Below are 24036 nucleotides of genomic sequence, written 5' to 3' on the forward strand. Positions count from 1 at the left end.
ACCAGGTGAGCACGGGTTACAGCAACCGCTCGCTTTCTGTTTATAATGCAAGGGACACGGTTCTTTTGTCAGAGCAATTTTCATCTTTGCAAAGCTGCTTCTGTTTGTGAACTGCACTCCTATACAGCACCTTCTCTGAGCAGTCATCAGCGCCGCTCTGAAATGTTTGGATAGTTTGAAATAAATTTCATCAGAAAAACCACAGGTTTCTATAAAGGAGTACAATTGTCCTGTGTTTTCTGGTATGGAGGTTCTCAGAACAGCTTCTCCTTTCTCCAGGACAGGATTAATACATGTACTGTTGCTAAGTGTCCGATATTTATGTTCCATTCAGTTCAAAACAGAATTTATTTCTATTCAGCGTCAACCCCCACAGCGTCACATTCACCCATGAGCTTTGCCTCCCTCTTTCTCACAGCTCTTCTCCCCATCGCACGGCTGAGACCACCGTCCAGATTGCAGAATACCCCACTTTCAATCCCATTTGGCAAAATCTGGGGCCATCACTTAAATCCATGGTCTGGCTACACTTGGCACAGACCTTCGCAACCTCTGTGCTTTCACATTGGTCCTGCTGCCACCGCTGGGACCCTTTTCTCGCCTGTAATATGGCAATGGTAATTTCTCTGCAGCCTTTGAATAGAGAAGCATCTGGGCAGCCCCATGAAACACTCCTCAGGTGCATTTTATTCCTCTTCCCCTCCGCTGAAATATTTACACATCAAAGGGAGCCTTCGTATCTAATGGGGTTTTGATGTTCATTAAAGCAACACATGGGCAGTAATGAAGAGCGATGCCCTGCAGTGCTGGGGTTCAGCAGGCGCTGAGCTCCAAGCCACATAGGGGGTGACAAGAGCTCTTCTCCCCCCGCCACTGTCCTGGGAGGGTGGCAGAGGAGGGACCCGGCTGTGCAGGATTCTCTGCATCAATACACAAGGGCAGGAGTCCTAGTACCTCCTCAAATGCTCTCCTGGATCTGGGCCTTCCTCTCTTCCAAATCATCTGTGCTTTGAAGGGTTTACAGCAACCTGGCATCTTCTGAACAAGAGAGCAGCTCGCAGAAAGCTCTTGGTCTGCAGGTAACAACAGGACAGCTTCACGGGCACCTTTAAAAAGGCCGAGGGACCCCCTCACCTGGTGCGTGCCCATTTCCATCTCCTGTCCATTCACACTCATCATCTCCTCCACCACAGCGGCTCTAAAATAAACACCCTCCTGCCCAGCCACGCTGTTATCATCCCCGCAGACAGCTCACGCGGTGCTTCCCTCCAGGGTGACTCATTCCAGATGTGTCTGCATCTGCCTCCTCTCGGCACGGGGCTCCCATCAATCACCCTGTGGACACCCCAGTCCCAACGCATCCCGGGGACGTGACCTCACGCTGTGTGTGCTGCAAACAGCCTGACCTTTGTGCCTCTGCGTGTACCTCCCCTCCTGCTGGGTAAGTCGGGATGTTCCCCTCCGCTCTACCTGCTATGCAGGAGACAGTGGCTCCAACCTGCTGCAGAAGCAGGTGGACATGCTCTTCAGCCCAGGCCAGGACAGGTGTCAAGGCAGGCGCAGTGCAGGTGGGAAGCCAAAGGGAGGCATCTCCAGGAGGTCTGGGGTCAAGTGGTGGCAACATCTGCTGCTGCAGGATGAGGAGCAGAGTGACTGTCTCAAACACCGGCCTTCCCAAACGCCTCTTTGACCCACCTAACCTGCCCTCAGCACAGGGCCAGCAAAACCAGTCTGGAGCCAGGTGCTGGGAGGGGACATCCGAGGGCAGAGGAGCATCTCACAACACCCCGAGCACAAGGGGCCCATACAAAGGGCCCTGAGAAATCAAACAGTGGCGTCTCACAGAGGCCTTCCAGCTCGTGTCAGGCACTCACCGCACCATCCTGCCATCACAGCTGCCCCGACCAGAGCTCAGGGCGCCCTGAGCCTGCGGCAGCACCGCCAGCCGCGGCACTGCGAGCACCGCGGCCAGGGATGCTCCTGGAGATGCAGGTGTCCACACCTGCCAGGGTGGCCCTGTGAACCACGCAGACACCTGGGACCATGCCCACCCCTCTGGCTTCTGTGGAACCCTCTGGTGTTTCTGTTGTGGGGGCGAGTGACACATCTGAGGCCCAAAAATATTATATTCCCTTGGACCCACGTGGCTCTGGCCAGTCAGCCATGGCCCTCTAACCTCTCGTTCCCCTTAGCCTTTCAATTAGCTCTTGCCTTCCTGACAACTTCACTCAACACCCAGAGCGATTAGAAGCCAGAGGAAGGCCACGGCTTTGTCTTGAGCGATGAGCCAGATTAATCAGCTCCAGTTGCACTGAATTACCCAGTCGGGGCTCACAGCAACAACCTCCGATTCACGGGCAAAGCAGCCAGCATCCCGCTTTCAACCGGGATAATCAGCAAGGACGTGAAAGCCAGATGAATGACTAGGTGAGGGTGGGCTGCCGCCTGTCAGGAGCTGGAATATAAGTCAAAGCACTTTGAAATTAAATCCTCGCTTTGACAGGGAACTAATGCAGAGATTTTAAAGTAGGTGTAATACACTTAGACAGGCATGTGTGCAGCCCAGTGCAAGTTACCGTGCTTTGAATAAGTGTGTCCTGGCTACACTGAGAGCAGGAAAATGGAGTTGAAAGACAAAGGGAATCTTGAATAGCTCCAAACCAGCTTGGCAGGATTTTAGAGATGGTAGCAAGAGGTTTTAGTAATAGACCTAACTAATAACGTTGTCAGGAGGAGGTTTGGTGCGCGGGTTTTGGCTGCCTAGGATCTTGGATTTCACACCAAGCAGCAGTGTCACTCCCGGCTTTAAATTAAGCCATTTGTGCCCACATGGACCGCTGGGGATAGATGGAGTCACAGTGGATGGCAGAGGAGATGGGGATCCCCACTACAGGGCACGCCACGCTGCCCATAGCTCCTGGGACTGCCAGGAGCTGACCTTCCCAGACAACTCCAGCCGTGCGCTTAAGCCGCGACACTTGGCCAAGCGTCACCCCACACACAGCCCCATCACCAGAGGGACACCCTGCGTGGGGACAGCCCTGCGGAGACACCGCGGTTCACAACCTCGTCCCCGCTGCCGCTCCGGCCGCTGTTCCCTCCTGATAGAACCCCCCCCAGGCCCCTCTCCACGTTCGCGAATTTTCAAATGCCAAAATTTGGCGCTGGCTGTGAATCCTCAGCAACTGGGATTTGGGAAGTCCCGACCGATCGAAAGGGTGGTGGTTGATGGGGAAGGCAGTCTTGGCGATGCCCAGGCTGCTCCCAGCAATGCAGAAACCGAGCAGCGCCAGGCCCCATCCGGAGAGCTCTGCTTGTTCACAGCCGCGCAGAAATTGCCCTAAAAACACCAACTGCGAGCGAAAAACCGCTCCTCCTCTCCTCGATATGCAGCTCCCCCGCAGCTCCGGGAGAAGCAAAACCCCCGTGCCCCGACCCCACGGCACCCACCAAACCCACCCGGGGGGTCTCGGAGGTCGCTGCCGGGGGCCTGGGTGCTGCAGCGGGGCAGGGGGAGCCGGCAGAGCCCCCGGTGCCCTCCCCGCCGCCGTCCCGCCTCTGGGGGTGTCCCCGGCGGCCGGTCCCGCCCAGGCAGCGGCGGAGCCGGGGCGGCCCCCGGGGCTACCCCCGCCCCCGGCCCGCCCCCGGCCCGCCGCTCCATCCCGGGATGGGCCGGCCGAGCTGACAGTCGGGCTCGGCGGCCGCCGCGGGCGCATCCACCGGGCAGCGCCCGCCGCCGCCGCTCCTGCCCGGCGCCCACCTGCGGCGGCGGCTGCCCCGGGCCGGGGGAGCTGCCGCCGCCGGCTCCGCTCGCTCTCCCGCTGCCTGTTCTCCAGGATGAGCCCGGAGTATTTCCTGCGCTCCTTGCTGCTCATCATCCTCGCCACCTTCTCGGCCAACGCCAGCAACTGGCTGTGAGTAGCCGCGGGGCGAGGGGGGAGGAACCGGCGCCGGCACTTGTTGATCCCCCCGGGGGTGCTGGAGCAGGTGCCGCCGGGGTCAGGCAGCTTCGGGGTGCAATCCCCGGCAACGATGCTGCTCGGTACTCAGCGGGGCATTGGGCTCCTGTCGCTGTCACACCGGGTACCCCGATCCCACTGACCCCCCAAACTGGTGGCAGCGGGGGTGGCAGCCTGCACCCCGGGCAGTGGGGCTGCAGAGGATGCCAAGCCCTCCCAGCCGCTCGGGTCCGGTGTGTTATTGAGCTTGGTTGGACAGGGGCTGGTTATCGAGCCCCTGTCCCCATTTTGTCCTTAAGTTATAAATCCAGACCCCAGCGGGAGAGGACGGAGGTCGGGGCATCGGGTCAGAGCAGGGCCCGGGGCTGGCGAGGTGCCGTGCGAGGGCCAGCGGTCCAGGGGAGGATTTGGCAGGGCTGGGACGGCCGAGCGTGCCGGCCCCAGGGATTTGTGGTGAGCAGGGCTGCCCACACCTCGGACCCCTGTTCCCGGCGGGACAATGGGTGGTGGGGGGCTGTTGCATGCTGCAGAGGAGCCTGGTGACACTGGGAACCTGGTGAACAAACGCTGAAATCATGTGTAAGGTAAACAGGGGCAGAAATCATTCTGGAAAATTCCTGCGTGTTTGCCAAGGCGGTGGGACTGTCTTCTGGGGAGACCCCCTGGGGCGGAGGGGATGGAGCACGACAGCACCTTCCCACCTAACTTTGAATGAAGGGGTCAGTTTCTCCTAATTAATCTGCTCTGATGGGAGATGGCGCTTGCCCGCTCCCAGCGTCGCTGACTGCTGTCAGCTAATTAGCTCCCGCTGCTCGCACCCAGCGGACCCGCTCTCAGGCTGGGAACACGGGCCACTTCCATTCACTTCCATTCCACCTCCTCGGGTCTCCACCAGCCAGGGCAGGTTCACTGCAGCCGGGCGGGGAGTCCCTGGGTCTGTCGGCACGAAAGATCCCGAGTGGCTTGTGCCTCTGCTGACACCTGCGCCGAGGTGGGCACAGTCCCACAAGCACATCCCCTGCACAAGGAGTCCTTTCTGCCTCCGGATACAGCTCTTATCTCTCCCCCTTTTAGATTCGGCTTGCTGGATGGAGGCTTGCAGGAGGTAGGGGGGTTTTGGAGGATGCTCCCTATGCCGGGGGAAAGGACCAGGTCAGCTGCATTCTCCAGGTGTCCTGCGGTGGGAAAAGGTGCTCGCCCATCCGTAGCTGCGGGGATGCGTTAGTACTTCGTCCTTCTCCCCTCCTCCCTTGCCAGATGGAGCGACTTGCGTGCCACGCGTCTCCGGCAAGTGGTGGGTGGATCATAGCAGCAATCAAGGTGGTCTTTTAAGCTGTCACGCTTCGGGTGAAGGTATATTGGGAACTGTGGGAGTGTTTCTCCTGCAGGGAGAAAGTCCTGCTGAGGAAGCCCAGCGGGATGAGGGCAGGTCCCCAAAGAGAAGCAGCCTCAGCTGCCCCGGGACGGGCACAGGGAAGGGTCTGGCAAAGGGGGATTTCTCGAGCGAGGTTGATGAGCCGCCCCGTGCGGATGCACAGAGGTGGGACCCCCCGGTCCCCGGCACCGCACGCAGCGGGGATGGTATCTGGGAGCCGAGGCGGGGGTGCTCCAGGGCAATGGCTGGGGAGGGCTGTGTGCAGCCGTCCGTGCGGGCGAAGCGAGGGGTGGGCGCGGGAGGCTCGGCCGCCGGAGAGCACAGGGCTCATTCCTGCCAACAGGGGAGGAAAAGCAGATCCATTTCAGTGCCTTTGAAAGGAAGGGGGGTCAACTTTTTTTGATGTTGCAAATGTATCGTGATAAAAGCATCGTCCCCCGCCCGGTGCTTTTTATTCTTTGCCTGTAGGATTAAGACAATTCCCATTGTTTATCTTCTCACATCAGAAACAAAGGCTGCCGGAGGCAATAAACAGAGTTAGAAGGATCCCAGGAGTTATCAGATATTCGAGGAATGAGTGTGCCTCGGACGTCTTCGCGCAGCCCCGCGCGTGTGGGCTCGGGCGGGCTCTGCCCCGTCCCGCGCCGCAGCCCAGCGCCCGCGCCGCATCCAGCACGGAGGTGCAGAGGCGCAGAGGCGCAGAGGTGCAGAGGCGCAGAGGCGCAGAGGTGCAGAGGCGCAGAGGCGCAGAGGTGCAGAGGTGCAGAGGCGCAGAGGTGCAGAGGTGCGTGCGCTGGGCGGCAGCGCACGGTGAAGTTTGCTTTTCCAGAAACCTGCTGGATTAGTGATTAAGCTCAGTTGTGACTTTTTTCTTTCTTTTTTTTTTTTTTTTTTTTCTTTCCCCTAAAGCTTCTTTCGACCTGTCCGGACTCGCATTCCCCCAGCGCTTTGGAGACACGCTGCTTGCAACACTTGAGCTGAAGGTTTTCTGTAAGCCTGGCTTTGTGGGGAAGGGCTCGTTTCGGCCACGCAAGTGGTGTCCTCTGAGCCACCCCATCCCATAGAAAAGGGGGACGGTGTCGGTATCTCTTGGGGGGATCCCTTCACTACAGCGACCATTGAGCTGGAAGGGCCTTTGTCAAATCTTTTCATTAAACAGACCAAGCTACTTTCTCTCTGGGCAGGGAGAGAACCTCGGGGGTATTTTCTCGGTGTCTGAGTTCTGGGAGTCACTGTTTGGCTTGCTGTCTATCCAGAAAACTTCTCCAAATCTGAAGAGATGCTCTGCTCCCCCTCCTCGTGAAAGCCCCAGGCTTGCTCTTCCTCTTGCGTTGGAAACTCAAGAGTTTTAACGCTTTTCCTCCTGCCTCTTCAGAGTTGTAAACTTAAATCAAGGGTTGTAGTTAGTGCTGGTTAGATCGAGCTGGTTGTGCGCGGGAAGGTCCTTCTGGCTTCTGCTTTATCTCTGGAGGAGTCCAGGGACGTGCTTTATACAGGGGAAACAGCCGAGTTACTTTCCAAAGCAACTCGCATTTCACAGACTCAATTCAGCTCTGAAACCTGCACATGCAGTAACGTGGTTAAATACGGAAGCACGTTCTCTCCGTGGTCCAAAACCATCCCGGTGCCGGGGGTGTTTTGTGGAGCCCAACGAGCACCTCCCTGAAGCCAGCGTGGGAGCAACAGGCTTTGTTTCCAGTGGGAGGTGAGGGGCGAGCAGCCATTAGTTACTCATTTATTCACGCATTTATCTGCTCTGGAGGGAGGGGATCCACCTGAAGAGGTGAACGAGCAGATGTGCAGCGTGCTGGGGCTGTCAGCCCCGCGAGCCACACGGGGCACCGGGGCTGCTGCGACCTGAAGCTGCTTGAGAGGTTTGAGTGGCGAGAGTCCATTCCCGAGCCTGGAAAGCGTCAGATACAATGGGGCAGGGTCCTTCATGGGCGAGACCCCTGTTTATCGAGCTGTCTGGGAATCATTACAGCCTCTCTCACTTCTCTTGCAGCTAAAACCAGCTTTGGAGGAGGCTCCCCATGTGTGCACTGCATAGCCCGAGATGTGGTTATGCCGCTGCAGAGCAGGGTGTGCCACCGGCCGCTCCATCTACCCCCTATTTACAGGGGTTTAAAACTTCCGTCTGGGCTTGAGACTTGGTTTAAAGGGCCAGGAGCACAGATGGGCTTTTAAACCCTTTAGAAAATTTGAATTTGAGCACTCTGGGAAAGCTTGAAGGCCTTGCAAGTGTCTGAACACGCCTGGCTGAGCAGCTGCTCTACAATAGTAGCCACTTTTAAGGGCTAGGGAGGGAGGGACAGAGGAGTTTGGGTTTCTCTGGCCCCCTTTCACCTGAACATCACAAGGTGCTTTGCAAACGCAGAGCCCGATTCTCCATGCTCATCCCTGCCAGCTTTGCAGTGGAGATGTTGCAAGAGCAGCCCGAACGCTCATTTTGTGCCGCTTTGGGTCGTTCTGCAATGCAGAGGCTTTGTCCTGGCTCCTACACTTGCATCCCTCTGGTTTTAAACCAGACTAAGGTGAGTCTCCCCGGCTTTGGTAGTGGAGAGAGCTCACTTCGCCTTGAGCCTGGCTTGGTTGGATTTGATATGAGATTCTTTGCATTGTCGTGGCGACCCTCCCATTTTCCACCTGGCACGGAGCCGGCCCCGCGTTCCCGTCGGGCGCCGTGCCGCGCGGGGACTCGGCAGGTGCCGGTGGCTGCGGGGCAGAGCCGCTCCCCTCCCTGCGCTCTTGGCTTCTGGTGCGAGGACGGGTTCAAGAACGTTCCCCCGATCCCATCTTCTCCAGCAGCGGGGACGGCGGGTTGCACACATTGGGTTCGATGCAGAATTTCCATGCTTTGAGGGCTGCCGTAGGTTGGATGAGCGGCTCTCACTTCTGGGGTGCCCAGCGCTCCTTTGGGATCCCACCAGGTCTGCGGGGTCGGTGCATGAAATCAGTGACACCCCGTCTCCAAGGGTGCGGGAGGGAGAGTGAAACTAGCCAGGAAATATTTACTAATTTGTATTTATTTATAAGTCTTGCCACTTTTGACAAAAACAGCTCACTTTAGCTCGGCGATGAAAACAGAACGGCTTTCAGGGTTGAATCCTGCAGAGGCAAGAGACCTCTGCCCATCTGGGCACTGGGCTTCAACCAGCCCAGCTTGTCTCTGAGCTCTGGTCCTGTCCGGCAGGAGGATTTCAGGCTGTTTGACAGGGTGCAGGGGATGGGCATTTCTGTCTTTTCCTAATGAAGTCTCAAATAAAACTGCACCCCGATCCTTAGCAGCAGAGCCTTATTCCAGGACATGAGTGAGGAAAAGCCCCCTGCACTCGGGTTGTGTGGAATCAGGTCAGCTCCAAGTACAAGCAAGAAGCAGATTTACTTTTTGCAATGGTTTTCTATGACTCCATGAGTCAGAACCAGACTCTTGAGTTGAAGAAAAAACATGTTTATGTTACTCTACTGTCCTCTCAATTCATTCTTGCAGATGGAGAGAAATGCATTAGAGCCATTTATTTGGGCTTTCTTCAAATGATGAAATTGCTGAGCAATCCTGGAGGTTAACCGTTTCCAGGAGGTTCTTCTGTATTTCCTTACAAGCGCAATGATGCTGGCTCTTACAATACTCGGTGATTTTTTTCTTAAAGCTTGAAAGCCTTGCAGATCCCCAAAGCTCTCAGTCACCCAAGGCTGCCTGAATGGCCGACTCTGCTCTGGACACAACATGCAGGTGACCTTTGTTGGCTCCGTCCGGGGTGTCAGCGCCCCGTCCCTGTGGGTGACCCCAGCATCCTCGGGCTCTGCAGGAGCTGCTCCGCACGCCTGGGAGGCGCTGGGCAGGATGTGGCTGGCTCAGCAGAACCAGAGCCAGTATTGTGCTTGGGGCGGGGGGGAATTAATTAAGTATCTTGGCTGACGGAGAGCAGCCTGGGGTCTGTTGCAAGTTGGGCGAGATCAAACTAATCCTGCAGAAGGCTCCTCTCGCCACATATTTGCAAATTCTGATCAAAACTAAAAATTCATCGGGATTTTTCCAACCGGGTCTAGCCCCGAGCGCTGCAGGAGGGGAATTCCCACAGAGCGCAGCCCGTGGCCTGCACTTGCCTCCTCTTGCAGCGAGGTGTTGCTTTTGTGTTTGAGCCCAGGAGCAGCTTCTGTTGACTTACAAAGGAAGATGCAGTAGAGGATGTTTCCTACACATCCGAAGTGGATTTCCAGAGTCTTTCTCAGGGTCTTCCCAGTTTCCATCCTGATCTTCCCCATTACAAAGCGGAGACATCACCCACGGATGCTCAGAAAGCCAAGCAGCAGCACTTGCTTGGGACCAGCAGCTGGGCCACCTCACTGTCCCCAAACACTTGTGACAGGGTGACAGGCCACCACCAGTGTTTGGCGCGTGGGTAGATGGGTGTTTGCTGGGTGCACATGGTGTGAGGTGCAGGGTCCAGGGTGCTGGGGGACGGGATTTGAGCTGTAGGTTCAGGTTTGGGCTCAGATGGCGGAGCTGCACGCTCAGGTCTGCAGACAGGTCACAGTGAGCGTGGCTGTGCCCCCTCCCGGGAGACTGTTTTGGCAGCTGTTAATTGGAGGTGGAGATTAGAGTGTGAAAAGCACAGTTTCAGCCAAGAGATGAAATGTGCAAGAGCTGTGACAGGGAAGATTGAGCTGCTTTTCTTCCAGGGAGGAAGATGGTGACTTTGTAAACTGTGCTTTACACTTGGAAGGGATGGAAAGGCAGGGTATCTCATCCCGGGAGTGATGCTGAGTTTCTGGGAGGGATGTGTCCTGCTGCAGAGCCATCAGCTGCATAGAGGCAGCCTTGCAGCTTGCGGGTCTGCAGCAGCTCCTGCCAGGAACGTGCCCAAGGTGGCAGAGCTGCTGAACCAGCCAAGGATGCGGGTGGTACCTGTGACCTTGGCACGGGGAAAGTGGTCCCGCGGCCAGCACGAGACACCAAAAGCACATGGGCTTTCTGGCCCAACTAGAGCATCCTTTGACCTGCCAGCCCTCAGGTGTCTCTCCATTCCTCCTATCTGTTTGGAAGGGGAGAGCAACAAGGAAAAGCTGATTCCCTTCTCCATAGCTTCTGGTCCATTCCTCTCTCTGCATCCATCCATCTTCATACACTTTTGTTTTTTCCACCCTAAACAAGCATTTTCTTCTTCCTCAGAGGAACCCTCTCTGCACAAGACAGTTTCAATCCTAAGTATGTCCCTGAGTCACTGGCTGACTGTACCTCCAGCCACAAGAGGCAGAGATGTGCTGCAAGTCCATGAGCAGGGGGGTGTTTGCAGAAGTTGCCTCTTGGAGAGGAGCAGAGCCAGAGCATCTCTGCAGCCCAAGACCTCAACAAGCCCTTTGAGGCCTTGGCCAGGCAGATGTCCCAGGCAGGTTGGGTGTTTACGAACAGGGTGAAGCTTCTGAGCTCATCCTACTTCCCAGCATCTCTGAGTGATGTATCGGTGATACCACCGGCCTGGGTCCGACTGTTACCGTCTCCCAAAATCAGACAACACGAAGAGTTCTCACACTTGAAAATAATTTGTTTAAATAAAAGAAACACCAGAGATTTCTGCTTTCTCCAAGACATCTGCTGCATCTTCCCCGACCCACCTCTATTGAGGATTTGTCAATGACTCGAATTTCCACACCCTCCCACAGCAGGGAATCCCCTCCCCTCTCCTTCTGGCTCTATCTGCCAACCGCTGTGGCCCTTCCAATGTATTCTTGTCATTCCATCAATTATTCTTCCTCATGAAATTATTATCTTTTATTTCTTTATTTAAGCAGGGCTTTTCCCCCTCCCTCTCCTTTTCAAAGCTCCCTGGATTTGAGGTTTCCGCATTTGCCATCTTGCAGGGTGGATCAACTGCAGCTGCTTAAATTACGGGGCTTCAATCTTGATCTATATGCTGTGGATGGAAAAAAAGGAAGGGCTTTCTGTCAGCTTTGTGTTAAGTCAGTGACTTTTATTAAAAGGGAGCCTGTTCTCTGAGTGACGCGTCTGGATTTAAAGGCAGGAGAAAAGAAACATAAATTTCATGATGAAGCAAGAAGACAAAACTTGAACAAACAGCTTGGACAGCAGCTCACCCCTTGAAACATTTTTTGCCCAATCTTGGAAAATGAAGAAAATATGCTATTACTCGGGGCTTTTTTTTTCCACAAGCAGGGCTGTTCAGAGGCTGCATGTGAGAGTTAAGTCATAATCTAGAGCTCTGCACAGCAATCAAGATGTGCTACCAAGACGATCTGTACCGAGACCTTGCAGAAGGCAGGAGCTGTTGGGTTTGCTGCTGTTGTACCCACCTTGCTGTGTGCGTGGGCAGAGGTGACAGGCTTTGTCCATAGTTTCTACCACCTCGGTCCAGGAAAATGAAGCTTGGAGCAAGGACCTCATCAAGGACCAGGCGTGATGCTAGAGCCCGGTTTCCGTGGTGACCGTGGGATGTTGTAGATGGGTTTGGTGCTTTGCTTGGGCTCCCCAGCCCTGAGAAACACTCTGAGTTGCAGAGTGGAAGCATCTTCCAGTGCTAGTGAGGGCAGAGCATGTTTCCCAGCTCTTATCTCGTCCTTCAGCTGCCCCAGAGATGGGAAAAGAGGTGAGAGGTTCCTGCCTGGTGTCCCTGAATGTGGTGTGAGAGGGGCTTGGAGCTGCCCCACACTTGACAAAGCTCCTTCCTTGCATCCTTGACTCAACCCCTGGATCTCTCCTGGACCAGTCACCATGACGGCAGCCTCCCCCCACCAAAAAAATTAATGCCTCTTTTGGGAATCAGGGATAGTTCTCACAGGGCACAGGAGACTGGGAGGATGCTGGAAGTCTGATGGGGCCACGGCATTTTGGGCATAGTTGCCTCCATCCCCAAGGAGGGGCAGATGCACCTGGGCTGAGGAGGGATGGTGGCACCCAGAGGACCTGTCACAGGGGAGAGAGGCCAGAGCACCGTTCTGGATAGCTTCATCTTATTTGCCTGCCTTGCAGAACAAATTACCAGACCTGTTCTTGGGGAGCTGAACCTATCTTTGAAGCATCCTTGGCCTTTGTTTTATCATCCCAAACAGCATTAAGTGCTTGTTGGGGAGGCATCTTATCAGGCGCATCTACTTGGAAAGGCTTGAAAGGCTCTTGTCACACTGTTCTTCATGTGCGCTTTGAATTTATAGCTCCGCATCGCCTGGAGAAACCCACCGAGCTGGGAAATATATCAGAAAAGGAGGTGATGCCCCATCCCGAGTGGAGCTGATGCTAATGCAGCTGTTACACCTGCGGCACAGCGCTCTCCTGCCAAGGTGCCTGCGGTCAGACCGGGCACGGACTTGTCGGCAGGACCGGCCGTGCTGCTCGGCAGGAGCTGGTTCCCTGGTGTGATAAATGCTGCTTAAGCTGCAGGAGGAGGGAAAAGCCAAATCAGCACAAGAGGTTAGTACTGGAGGCAGAATCTGGTTTTCTTGGCTTCCAGGCTCAAAGCGGATCAACCAAACCACAGTGTCTTGGGAGGAATCTCACCACTCTGCTGCGTGCCAGCTGCTCTGTGCCCAAACTGAAAGGATGGCTGGACCTGCGAGGGGACAGAGCTGTCATAGTCACTCCAGGGTTGCTCAGCATCAAACATCCTCACAGCTCCCAGCGCTGGTTTGCTGCCTTGATCCTGGGTCAGCCGAGTGCAGCGAGATGCAGGAACCGCAACGGTCACACCCCACGTCCGGGACCACAGCATGGGGACCAGGACACTCGCTGCATGGTGTGGGGCCAGCAGAGAGGTGACAGCCCCGGGTTTGGCCACAGTGGGGTTTCCAAGCCAGCCACCCCTCTGCAAACAGGGCTCCCTTGGAGGAGCAGAAAGCCTTGGGCAAAGATGCTTTGCTGGTGTAAAGGCTAGAAAAGAACTTGGCTCTGAAACCACGGCCGCCTGCCTCTTCCCTCTGCCCGAGAGGCATCGCACCAAGTCACCTCCACGCAGAAGGAAAGCTGAATGCCTCTGACGGCTCGCCATGCAGACTCCCCACGGACACTTTCTCATCATCTCCCACGGTCCCCCCCAGTTGTAAGCGTGAAACCGAGCTGGTGAATAATTCTGCTGATGCACAGAAGGGAAAATCCTGTTCTCTCCTCCTGGGGCAGGCTGGCAGGGCTAATGGGAGGAAGAGGCTGTGACAACTTGATTTTGTGGCTGAAGTCAGCAGATCTGGCTCCTGGGACACATGGGAACGGGCAGGGAGCAGGAGCCACTTTTGCACAGTCACTTCTCGGAGGCAAGCAGGGCTTCAAAGGAGAAATCCTTAGCAGGATGTCGCAACTCGGGAGGAGGAGGAAAAAAAACAAGCAAACAAAAAAACCCACAAGCTCAGTAGGGCTGGGAAATGCAGAGTCAAGGAATGAGGTTTCCAAAAAGCCTTTGCTTGGTACTCGCATCTCTTGGTGCAGACGAGGCAGCAACGTGAGCTGACGCTGGCGATTCCTGAGGACGTTCAGACTCGGCGTGGTCAGCGGGTGCAAGCGTCAGTTTTCCCTGTGCATGCAGGGATCTCGCTGCTCGCAGCAGGACAGGGCTGCACCGGTGGCAGCGTCACTTAAAGCAGGTGCTACGGGACGGTGTGAGTCTCAGCTGGACACATGCTGGCACGGGCACAGAGAGAGGATCTGGGATTATCCAACAGCCTGACCGAGCTGTGCGGGTCTGTCTCAAAACCCCTTGGGGATCCAGAGCCTGGGGCAGGAGGATGTACCTGGGAAAAAGGGTGACACCCGCACATGCAGGTCACTGGGATGTGCTGGATGGACCATCGTGCCCACGTGCTCAGTGGGGAGATGCCAAGAGCTGGCGGGGTGCTTGTCCCAAAAGGGGCAGCTCCCCTTTCCCCATAATGCCGACACTCCAGAGCAGCTCTGTAACTCCTTCTGCTGAGGACGGGGTGATGGAAGCAGAGCTTGTGGTCACCACCACGCAGGGCCAGTCTTTTCCAGGTCAGCAGAGACCTCACAGCCACGTTCACAAGCCGGGCTGCTGGAGGAGCTGCTCAGTATGTGCAGTTTTGCTCCTGGCTCTGTGCCCCCCACCTTGAAGCCCTGTTTGAATCCCAACTGACAAGAAGCGTGGCAGGTCCCAGGGGCCATCCCTGGGACTGGCAGAGCAGAGAGGACTCCGGGAGGGAAGTGGTTTGTCGGTGATGTTTGTCAGTGATGTTTGTCGGTGATGAGCACACAGCCTGGCTGCAGGAGCTGTGTGGCAGCTGGAGCTGGCAGCTGAGCGCCTGTGCTGCTTGTTTTGGCTGACTCCAGAGCCCTCTGGCTTCTCCTAGTAGCACTTGGATGTGCCGGTACTCAGGAGACCTGACCGGGCACATTCAGACAACGCTGAAAATATCTTCCTTGCAGGCAACAGAGGCAAAGGGGAGCCAGCAGCTGAGCTCCCCGGGAGACAGGGCTGCAGAGGGATGGTTGTTTTCTTAGGGCTTGCTCTCTGCCAGCCAAAGTCGCATCCTGCGGAGCGCGTTTAAGGTGATCTGAGATGGACGCCAGGTCTCAGCCGTGGGGGGTCTCCTCACTGCCTGCAGTGCAGGGTGTCCCAGCTGAACACGGGCTGATGCTCCCCAGCTCTCCTCTCCTAACCAGTTGTGCTGGCTGTCGCGGCAGGTACCTGGCAAAGCTGTCTTCAGTGGGGAGCATCTCCGAGGAGGAGACCTGCGAGAAGCTGAAGGGCTTGATCCAGCGTCAGGTGCAGATGTGCAAGAGGAACCTGGAGGTGATGGACTCGGTGCGGCGCGGGGCCCAGCTGGCCATCGAGGAGTGCCAGTACCAGTTCCGCAACCGCCGCTGGAACTGCTCCACGCTGGACACCCTGCCCGTCTTCGGCAAGGTGGTAACGCAAGGTGAGCTGGGAGGATGTGTGCCGGGGGTGCTGCTGCACGGGGGAATGGCTACGGCAGCAGCCCAGTGGGCTACAGGTGGCATTTGCTTGCTTGGCCCTTGGCGAGCAGTTGGGGAGAGCAGGGAATGACCCCGTGCTGGATCTTGGGGCTGACGGGTCTTCCCTGGGCATCTCCATGGGGCTCTTCTGACTGCACTGGCGCACACTCTGGTGGTTTCTCGGCTGCTGGATGCTTCCTCTCCCAAACCTTTTTCACACCCAGTGGGTGCCCATCACATGGAGGCACCAGCCGAGGGCATCCAGAGAGCCTGGAGCTTTCACAAGGACATGCCAGGTTCGAGCAGGGTCCTATGGTCACCCTGTGGTCTAGTCTCTGCCCTGCCAAGCCCAGGAGCTTTGCTCCACGAAGCCGAGGCTGCAGCGGGATGCTGGGTTGATTCCGTCTCTCAGCGGTGACCGGGCTGGTAACACCGCGCTGGAGCGGAGCCCTCGGGAGGACAGCCCTCTGCCGCCAGATGCGAGTAAAACACGCAGCAGCTGGACCCTGCGAGGACAGCAGCATCGTCCCCGCCACCACCCCGCTGCAGCCTTTGAGGGGGGATTTATGGCCAGGGCAGCCCCAGCCCCCCTGACCCCGGCTGCACGCAGGCGTCCGCAGGCACGGGGCTGTGATCAAGCCAAGCAAGGACCCAGAGCATCGGGTGAGGAGATGGAGAGGAAACCCCTCTGCAACCCCTGGAGACCAGCACAGCGGCCCTGGCCGCCCCTCGGGTGCCACTGCTGTCCCTGATGCACCACAACACCTCCCATCCCAGGACCCATAGACTAAAGCCTCCCCCCAGCTTCTTGTTTGACTTTCCTCCCCTCAACACAGGGGTGAAGATCTCTTCTTGTGAAGGTTCAGGGACTGGAAATACCAGAAATACCAGAAACTAAAAGTCTTCTCTTTTTAGGCAGCCACAGCACAAACCGACCAACACGATCCTACTATTAACCTCGATTAACTTGGAGGCGGTTCAGTCCCCGCGCAGGCTGGGTCCTCCCCAGCCGCTGCCGCCGGGGCCAGATTGCAGCTGGGCCACCAAAGTCTGGGCTGCGACCACCAAAGTAGCTGCCCTCTGTCCGACCGGCGAGCCGGGGTGATGTCTGCTCACAAGCCATCCCCCCTCGACCCCGAGCACGGGACTACCCCAAGTGCCAACCCTCCTTGCTCGGAGACAGAGGAGCCGTGTCCTCAGCTGGCCCCAGGGGACAGTGGGGATTTGGGTGTTGCAAGAGCTGACCCCTGGCCAGCCCGCCCTGTGTGTTTATGCCCCGGGACGTGCCCTGACTTCCCAAACAAGCTCTTCCCAACCATGTGGTACCACATAGGTACACACGAGAGCTGGGACGGGGCTGTGCCCTGGGGACCAGTGTGGCCTTGCGAGGCGCTTTGAGAGCAGCGTGGGGTTTTGCAGCGTAACGCGGGAGGTGCTGGGAGCTGCAGGACCCTGTGTCAGAGGGTGGCACAGATCTGCAGCTGCAGGGGGTGCTCCTGGGTGCGGAATGCAGCCAACTATTTTGGATGCAGGAGGGATTTCCTGGCAGAGGTGCCCTGCAAGCACCAGGCAAGGCTCCACGCAAGCTCTGGAGAGCTCTCCCCACATTGCATCTCCCTCATCGCCTGGTTATAGCTTGCCCATTGCATTCATGTTTTTAACCGTGTGGTGCAGTTCCCAGCTCCTTCGCTATTGCAAGACGGGGCTCTCAGTGCTGCGAACAATCTCCCAGCACCGATGTGTCCCTGCTGAGGCTGGTCCGGGCTTGGCACTGAGCAAACAGCATGTGGGAGTGGGGAGGGTGAAAGTCCTGCGTGGGCCACCCCACCTTGGGAGGAAGAGACCAAGCAAAGGGCCTGACTTGATAGGTCTGCATAGCATGTTGCATAGACAAGGTTCTCAGGGACATGGGTTAGTGCCAGTGTTGGGTTAACAGTTGGACTCGATGATCTTGAGGGTCTTTTCAAACCAAAATGTTTAACCGAGAGCCAGTTTCCAGACCAGCTTTCCAAGAGGGTTTATGTGCAACCACAGCATGAGGAGGGATGGGAAGCAGAGACACACGCAACAGCCCATCAAGGGCCTTTGGCCACCTGGCTGCTCGCCCTCCAAAAGGCCTCTCCCGCACCTCAGGCTTGCTGCCCTGTTTCCCACCATGGTTTTGCTGTTGCAGGGACGCGGGAGGCAGCGTTCGTCTATGCCATCTCTTCGGCAGGGGTGGCCTTCGCAGTGACCCGGGCCTGCAGCAGCGGCGAGCTGGACAAGTGTGGGTGCGACCGCACGGTGCAGGGGGGCAGCCCGCAGGGTGAGCGCGCACCGGGGTGTGAAACGGCCAAGAGTGGGAATGTCTGCTCGGGAGCCATCCAGAAAGGAGGAAAAGCATTTTAACAAATAGATCTTGCTATAGCTTCCTCACAAGGAGGGGAGGCTGATCTCTTCTGGTGGCCAGTGAGAGGACTCAAGGGAATGGCAGAAGATGTGCCGGGTGGGGGCTCAGCTGGACAACCCCAGGTTCCAGTATAGGTTGGGAAATTACATATTAGAGAGCAGTGTAGGGGAAAGCGACCTCACCTGGGCGTTCCTGCTCCAGCAGGGGGATTGGACTAGATGATCTTTTGAGGTCCCTTCCAATCCCAAACATACTGTGATACTGTGACATGAGGAAAAGGTTCTTCACCCAGAGGTGCTGGACACTGAACAGGCTCCCCAGGGAGGTGTCATGGCCCCAACCTGACAGTGTTCAAGAAGAGACTGGATAATGCCCTCAGACACAGGGTGTGAACTGTTGGGGGACAGGGGTTGGACTCGACGATCCTTGTGTGCCCCTTTCAACTCAGGACATTCTATGATTCTATGAGTCCCTCAGAAATGCAGAGAAAGCATCTTGTCCATGTTCCCCCAGGGCCACACTCCCCAGCTTCCCCAGTTCCCCCAGTAGTGGGTAGCAAGACAGCGGGGTGGCAAGGCAGCTGTATTTCAGCTGCACGGGCTGGGGAGGGCGAGCGAGGCACGCTGCTGTCACCCCTCACCCCTGCTCTCTGCCTTAGGCTTCCAGTGGTCGGGCTGCTCCGACAACATCGCCTATGGCGTGGCCTTCTCACAGTCCTTCGTCGATGTCCGCGAGAGGAGCAAAGGGGCTTCTTCCAACAGAGCGTTGATGAACCTCCACAACAACGAGGCGGGGAGGAAGGTAATGGTGAGGGGGAAACCCAGGCAGCCATTGTGGCTCTGCAGCATCCCAGCTGGGTTCTGCAGCGATTGCTTGAGCTTTTTGGGTTCATTTAATCCCATCAGCTCGTGTGCATCGGCATTGCTTTCTGCACAACCCTTTCAGACCCCAACGCTGCACCCCCCTTGCTGTGTCCATCCCGAGCTGACAGTCCCATCTCGTTCCTCGTGTCTGTTCCTCCAGGCGATCCTGAACAACATGCGGGTGGAGTGCAAGTGCCACGGCGTGTCGGGCTCCTGCGAGTTCAAGACGTGCTGGAAAGCCATGCCCCCCTTCCGCAAAGTGGGCAACGTCCTGAAGGAGAAATTCGACGGCGCCACGGAGGTTGAGCAGAGCGAGATCGGATCCACCAAAGTGCTGGTGCCCAAAAACTCCCAGTTCAAGCCGCACACAGACGAGGACCTCGTCTACCTGGACTCCAGTCCTGACTTCTGTGACCACGACCTCAAGAACGGGGTGCTGGGCACCAGCGGCCGGCAGTGCAACAAGACCTCCAAGGCCATCGACGGCTGCGAGCTGATGTGCTGCGGCCGGGGCTTTCATACGGACGAAGTGGAGGTTGTGGAGAGGTGCAGCTGCAAATTCCACTGGTGCTGCTCCGTCAAGTGCAAACCCTGCCATCGGGTGGTGGAAATCCACACGTGCCGGTGATGCAGGGAGGGGAGCGCCCGTCCACCCCTCTCAGTGACCCTGCTTCTCCCCTGCCCCACGGCCAGGACTGGGGAAGGAACCCAGATGCTGCAGGGAGAGCACAGCCCTTTACAGAGACAGAGCCCCAGAGGAAAACAGATTTTAAAGAAAAAAACCAAATATTTAAAGTTTAAAAAAATTCATAATTGTTGGCTTTTTTGTTGTTTTGCTTTGTTTGCTTGCTTTTTTTTTTTATTGCTGAAGCCAGAGCCCCTCGCTGTCCTGTATCTGCTCTCGGTGACTGGCTGGGGACCTGTGTGACACCTGCTCTCGTCGGATGAGCTCCTGCTGAGTCCGGAGCATTGCAAACGGGAGGTGTTTAAGCTGAGACTAGTGTTAGGCACGCGGTATCTTGCAAACAGGAGGTGTTTAAGCTGAGACTAGTGTTAGGCACTCAGTATCTTGCAAACAGGAGGTGTTTAAGCTGAGACTAGTGTTAGGCACTCGGTATCTTCAGTCGCGGTTAATTTGTTTAAGGCATGCGCTGAGCACCCCAGAGCACTGCTGGGCTTGGCTGAGCCTCGGTGGGACGGAGCAGCCGCGGTGTGCAGCCGGGAGCCATGCAGGGGACGGGCAGATGGTGACAGGGTGGCAATGTCCCCAGGAGTTCAGCTCAATGCAGGGACAGCCCAGCAATGCTGAGCAGTGTATGAGAGGAACATGGGACACTCTTGCATCCCCTTGTGGGATGCTCAGTGGCCTCCCTGGCAGTAGATGGATTTTGGAGCAGCTCCAGTGGCCATTCTGATCTCCAGAAGTTCCTCAGCAGCTGCCCGGGGCTGTCAGAGGACACAACGTTCCCTTCATGTTCCCCTTCCCCTCGCCCCCTCGCTTCTCCAGCATCTTCTTCACCTGGAGACTGAGAAGGGTCCAGGGAGGCCATGGTACCCGCAGCCCAACGACTCTTAATGGGAGGGGAGGAAATCCCAGGGGATTTCTTTCCCTCTGTCCCATAATTGCCCCCACCTCGCTCACCAGCATCCCACAGACAAGTCTCTTCTCCCTCCACATGCCTGCTCTCCGCACCTGGTGTGAGCTATGGGGACAGTCCCCATTCCATCAGCTCCTGAGAACAACCAAATTATCAAGTGGAGCAATTGCTGGAGGCAGGAGAAAGATGCTGCTGGGGGCAATGGTGACGCTGGTGCTCTGCTGGGCTGGGGAGGGGGTGCTGCCGTGTGTGCCCCCCACCAGCTGCCCTGTCCCGCTCCCAGCGCTGTCCTGGAGCAATGTCCTGGACATGGCGCTGTCCTGCCCGCCCTCCTCCGATTAGCGCAGCGTCCTCGCCACCGGGCTGCAGGACGGAATATTTGGAGAACTAATAAGCAGAGGGGCACTGCGAGGGGAGGTGGAACGGGAACCGGTTCCTCTCTCCCTCACCCACTTGTCTGCGAGTCGAAAGTCAAAAGTGGAGCGGAAAAAACCCTCAAAATGGCACCTCGAGCCAACAGGAACATCTGCCCGCGGCGTGGGGAGGAGCTGGCGTGGGGTGGCATCGCTGAGCCCTCCCGGGCGACCTGGGCACTCCCTGCGTGGTCCAGGAAAGCCCAGAGCTGAGACCATCACCCTCCAGGCTGGGGGTCTTTGCAAACCTGCAGTCTTGTTTTTCTTCCTCTCTTCATCTCGAGAGGGGAAAGGTTGGGGGAATGCGCAGACATACATTAAATCCCGTCTGGGCTGTGGCAGTGATGGGCTGGGGGAGAGGCTGTGGTCGCTGGAAGGTCTCCAGACACCATCTGGCTGGGAGGCTGCTGACAACTGACTCGAAGCAGCACAGGGCGAGGGAGGTTTGTACCAAACATTCCCCCAGTACCTCCCCAATGCCTCCCTCCTGCCTGCCCAGCCCCAAACAACCTTCAGCAAAGCGTGCCAGGTTGGGGGGACTGACACACAGGGACACCCCGAGGTGGAGCCACTGTGGGTTGATCCACTTCAACACCAAGCAGAGATCTCCTCACCAGAGCAGGGGTTGCCTCTCCCAATGGCTCAGTTGGCCAAGGGTGCAGGATTAAATCCTCAGAGGAGGATCTAAGCTTCCCCCCCGCCCCCCCAGCTCCATCTCTTTAGCCCCCACAAGGCTGCAAGTTCTCAAGTACCTTGGAGGCTGTTCCTCCTCTTCCCAGCTCATGCAGAGGAGGCCACAGACCTCAGGCCACTGGCCAAGTTTTCTGCTCGTTGTCCATCTAGGATGAGGGCCAAAGCTGAACAAGACAATCCAGATCAGTGTGGAGATAATCTCTGCACAAGGGATTTTTCCAAGCTGTGATGAAAGCTGAGCCCTGTAAATGTCACCCGGAGATACCCCGGCTCCGCAGCGCTCTGGCTCTTCTCACAACTGCAAATTTCAGCACCAGAGGGGACGGAGGGAAAATGCCTTTGTTTTTTTCATATTTACTTTGTCTATTAAATAATGAGCTTGTGCTGAATGAGCCACAGGCTTTTCTTCTCCTGGCAATCAGGCTCCGCTGGGCTGTGTAAACCAGCACATGCTGCAAACACCTAATGGTGGTTGGTCCTTACCAGGGGGGAGAGGTGCCCGAGTGCCCTTAGACAGTGTAAAGGGGACACTAAGGCTGTCCTTGTCCCAGCTCCTGTGTCTCCTCGGGAGATGTTTGGGCCACAGGCTGCGTATCTGCTGTGCCATCGATGGAAGGAGACCTTGCTCGCTCTTCTTCTGCCTGATCCACTTGACACACCATGGGCTTAAGAGGCCACTTATCTGAGATTTCAGTAAGTCTGTGACTTCCTCCTGTTGCGAGGGCACTGATACTCATCTGCTGAAACCAACGCTCTCCGCCATGAAGCAGCCGGGGGCCACAGCTGCCATTTGCTGCTGGAAACGTCTCCCCAGGGGTCTGGAGGTGCCTTTGGGTGGTAGGGGGCAAGACCTGCCCATGGATGCATAGTCAGGGACCTGCTGCTTCTCTGCCTCCATCCCTGTGCCGCAGGTGCTGGGTGTGGACAGGATGTGGTGCCAGGTGCCCAGCACGCTCCAAGCTGCTCCCAGCCAGGGAACGTCACTTGTCCCTTGTCCTTCCACAAGCCAGGGGCTCTCTTTTCATGCCATTCCCCATGGTCTGGAGCCACTTGCTTCAGCACAGGCTGTAGTAATGCTCTGCCGTGTCTCCTTTCTTTAGTTGTAGCTCTCTGGTTTTGTGCTCTCCAAGCTCATGTTTCCACAGGGTTGGTGGTAAAACCAATGGCTCCTCTCACTTTGGCCTCCATGGGTGGCAGGGGTTGAGGGCTATTTTTTTAACTATTGTTGCAGAAATAGGATGGTAGGATGGGAGAAAATGAGCCCTGAGCCTCCCCAAACCCCTTCCTTCAAATGGCTCCTCTCTTCCCATGGTGGAACCGACCCCACAACCTCCCAGCTCCATCCCTTCCCCTCCGGGCTCCAGCTCCAGCCCCAGGTGAGCAATGTCTCCAACCCCCACACCACTGCCCAGCATGGTGATGAAACCAAGACGTGCCTCACCCCCATCCTTAAACAAGGTGCGGGGAGATGCCAGCTTCTCTGTGACCACGGATGGAGCCAGACATTCATGTCCTCCTCCTCTACCCGCTCAGCCTGTCCCCTGCACCCATTGCAGCACCGAACATCCCGCTGAGCCTCTCCCCACCACCACATCCCTCCGCACGCTCACCAGCCCCACTCGGGCCTCATCCGCGATCCCCTCGACACCCTCTCCCCAGTGAGATCATCTCCCTCCCAAGGACTCACTGGCCAACACCTCCACCCGGCCTCTCCCACTCATAAACCTTCCTGGATGTCCCACTGCCAACTCGAGATCATCATGGCAAAAACAGGACATCCCCTCCAAGTCCTCCCCACCCTGCTCCAGCAGGTCGGTAACTCCATGATTTTTTCCCATTCCCCAAACTCCAAACTTCACTACCATCTTCTGCTCCTTCTTTTTTCTTCACCTTTTCTCCTGGAAAACCCACCTCGTGTCACGGTGCCTTCAACCTCAGCTGCTCCATGCTCTGGGCTTGGTGTTTGCCACCTCTCCACCCTCCAGTCTGAGCACAACAGAGCTGATGTTTCTCTCCAGCTGTTTTGGCTACATCACCCTGGTGCCCTTTATTGGCCACCAGCACTTCCATCACTCCCAACTATCTCATCCCCCCTCCCTGGGCATGCTCAGCCTCACCCGCTGCACTCCTCGCAAAGCCATTAAATCACGGGGACGACATTAATGGTGCTCATGCAGAGCACAAATTCACACTCACATCCTTTCCTTCTCTTACACCGTCAGTGACCATAATAGCAAATCCCACTGCACATTCCTGCAGCGGTGACCACAGTAACTTTCCTGTATCTCCCGCTCTCCCTTTACCCACATGAATTTACCAGCTGGCTACAGAGAATCTGGATGATGGAGAAAGCAGAAAACAAGAGCCTGGGACCACTGTTGCGGTTGAGACGGACAAACGACATAGACCAAGTTCTTCCAGGATGAAAGTAGTAGATGCCATTTATTGCCACAAGTGCATTTTTATACAGTTTTACCAATTCATGTGTCTCTTCACTATTGGTACAAGTTACAGCAGTAACATCTCATTGGCTAATTTTGCTATCATCAGTCTTACTCCTCTACTCCCTTCTCTCTCACGGGTACACCTTAATATCTCAGGATCCTCCTTTACTCCCATCTTTCTCACGGGTAAACCTAAACACCTTCAAGGCTGATCTCTGTTCCCATACCCTCTGTCAGGGAATCCACAGACTCGCCGTAGTTTCCCACAGACCACTGAGAAAAGATGCTCTAAGGATGGGCCAGCATCTCTGCATGGGCAACGGCAGAAAAGCATGAGTCCCTATGGCTGCCACATCACAGGAGCTGGAAATGACAGGTCCCACCTCAGT

At 56.5% G+C, this 24036-nt stretch overlaps 1 protein-coding gene across 2 annotated transcripts; it reads left to right on the forward strand.

Annotated features, from left to right (window-relative positions):
- The first annotated feature begins 3677 nt into the window (after window positions 1-3677).
- WNT4 (Wnt family member 4) lies at window positions 3678-19292 on the forward strand. 2 transcript variants are annotated; one of them, XM_082069871.1, is made up of 5 exons: window positions 3678-3914; window positions 14975-15210; window positions 17421-17552; window positions 18295-18437; window positions 18660-19292. In XM_082069871.1, exons 1-5 carry the CDS (start codon window positions 3838-3840, stop codon window positions 19125-19127), a joined length of 1056 nt encoding a protein of 351 aa, XP_081925997.1. In that variant the 5' UTR covers window positions 3678-3837; the 3' UTR covers window positions 19128-19292. The 2 variants fall into 2 exon arrangements, with proteins under 2 accessions (XP_081925997.1, XP_081925998.1); XM_082069872.1 differs by lacking the exon at window positions 3678-3914 and adding an exon at window positions 13898-14016.
- The last annotated feature ends 4744 nt before the right edge of the window (window positions 19293-24036 follow it).

Source organism: Streptopelia decaocto (assembly GCF_964273445.1).
Source record: "Streptopelia decaocto genome assembly, chromosome: 20".
Taxonomy (NCBI): domain Eukaryota; kingdom Metazoa; phylum Chordata; class Aves; order Columbiformes; family Columbidae; genus Streptopelia; species Streptopelia decaocto.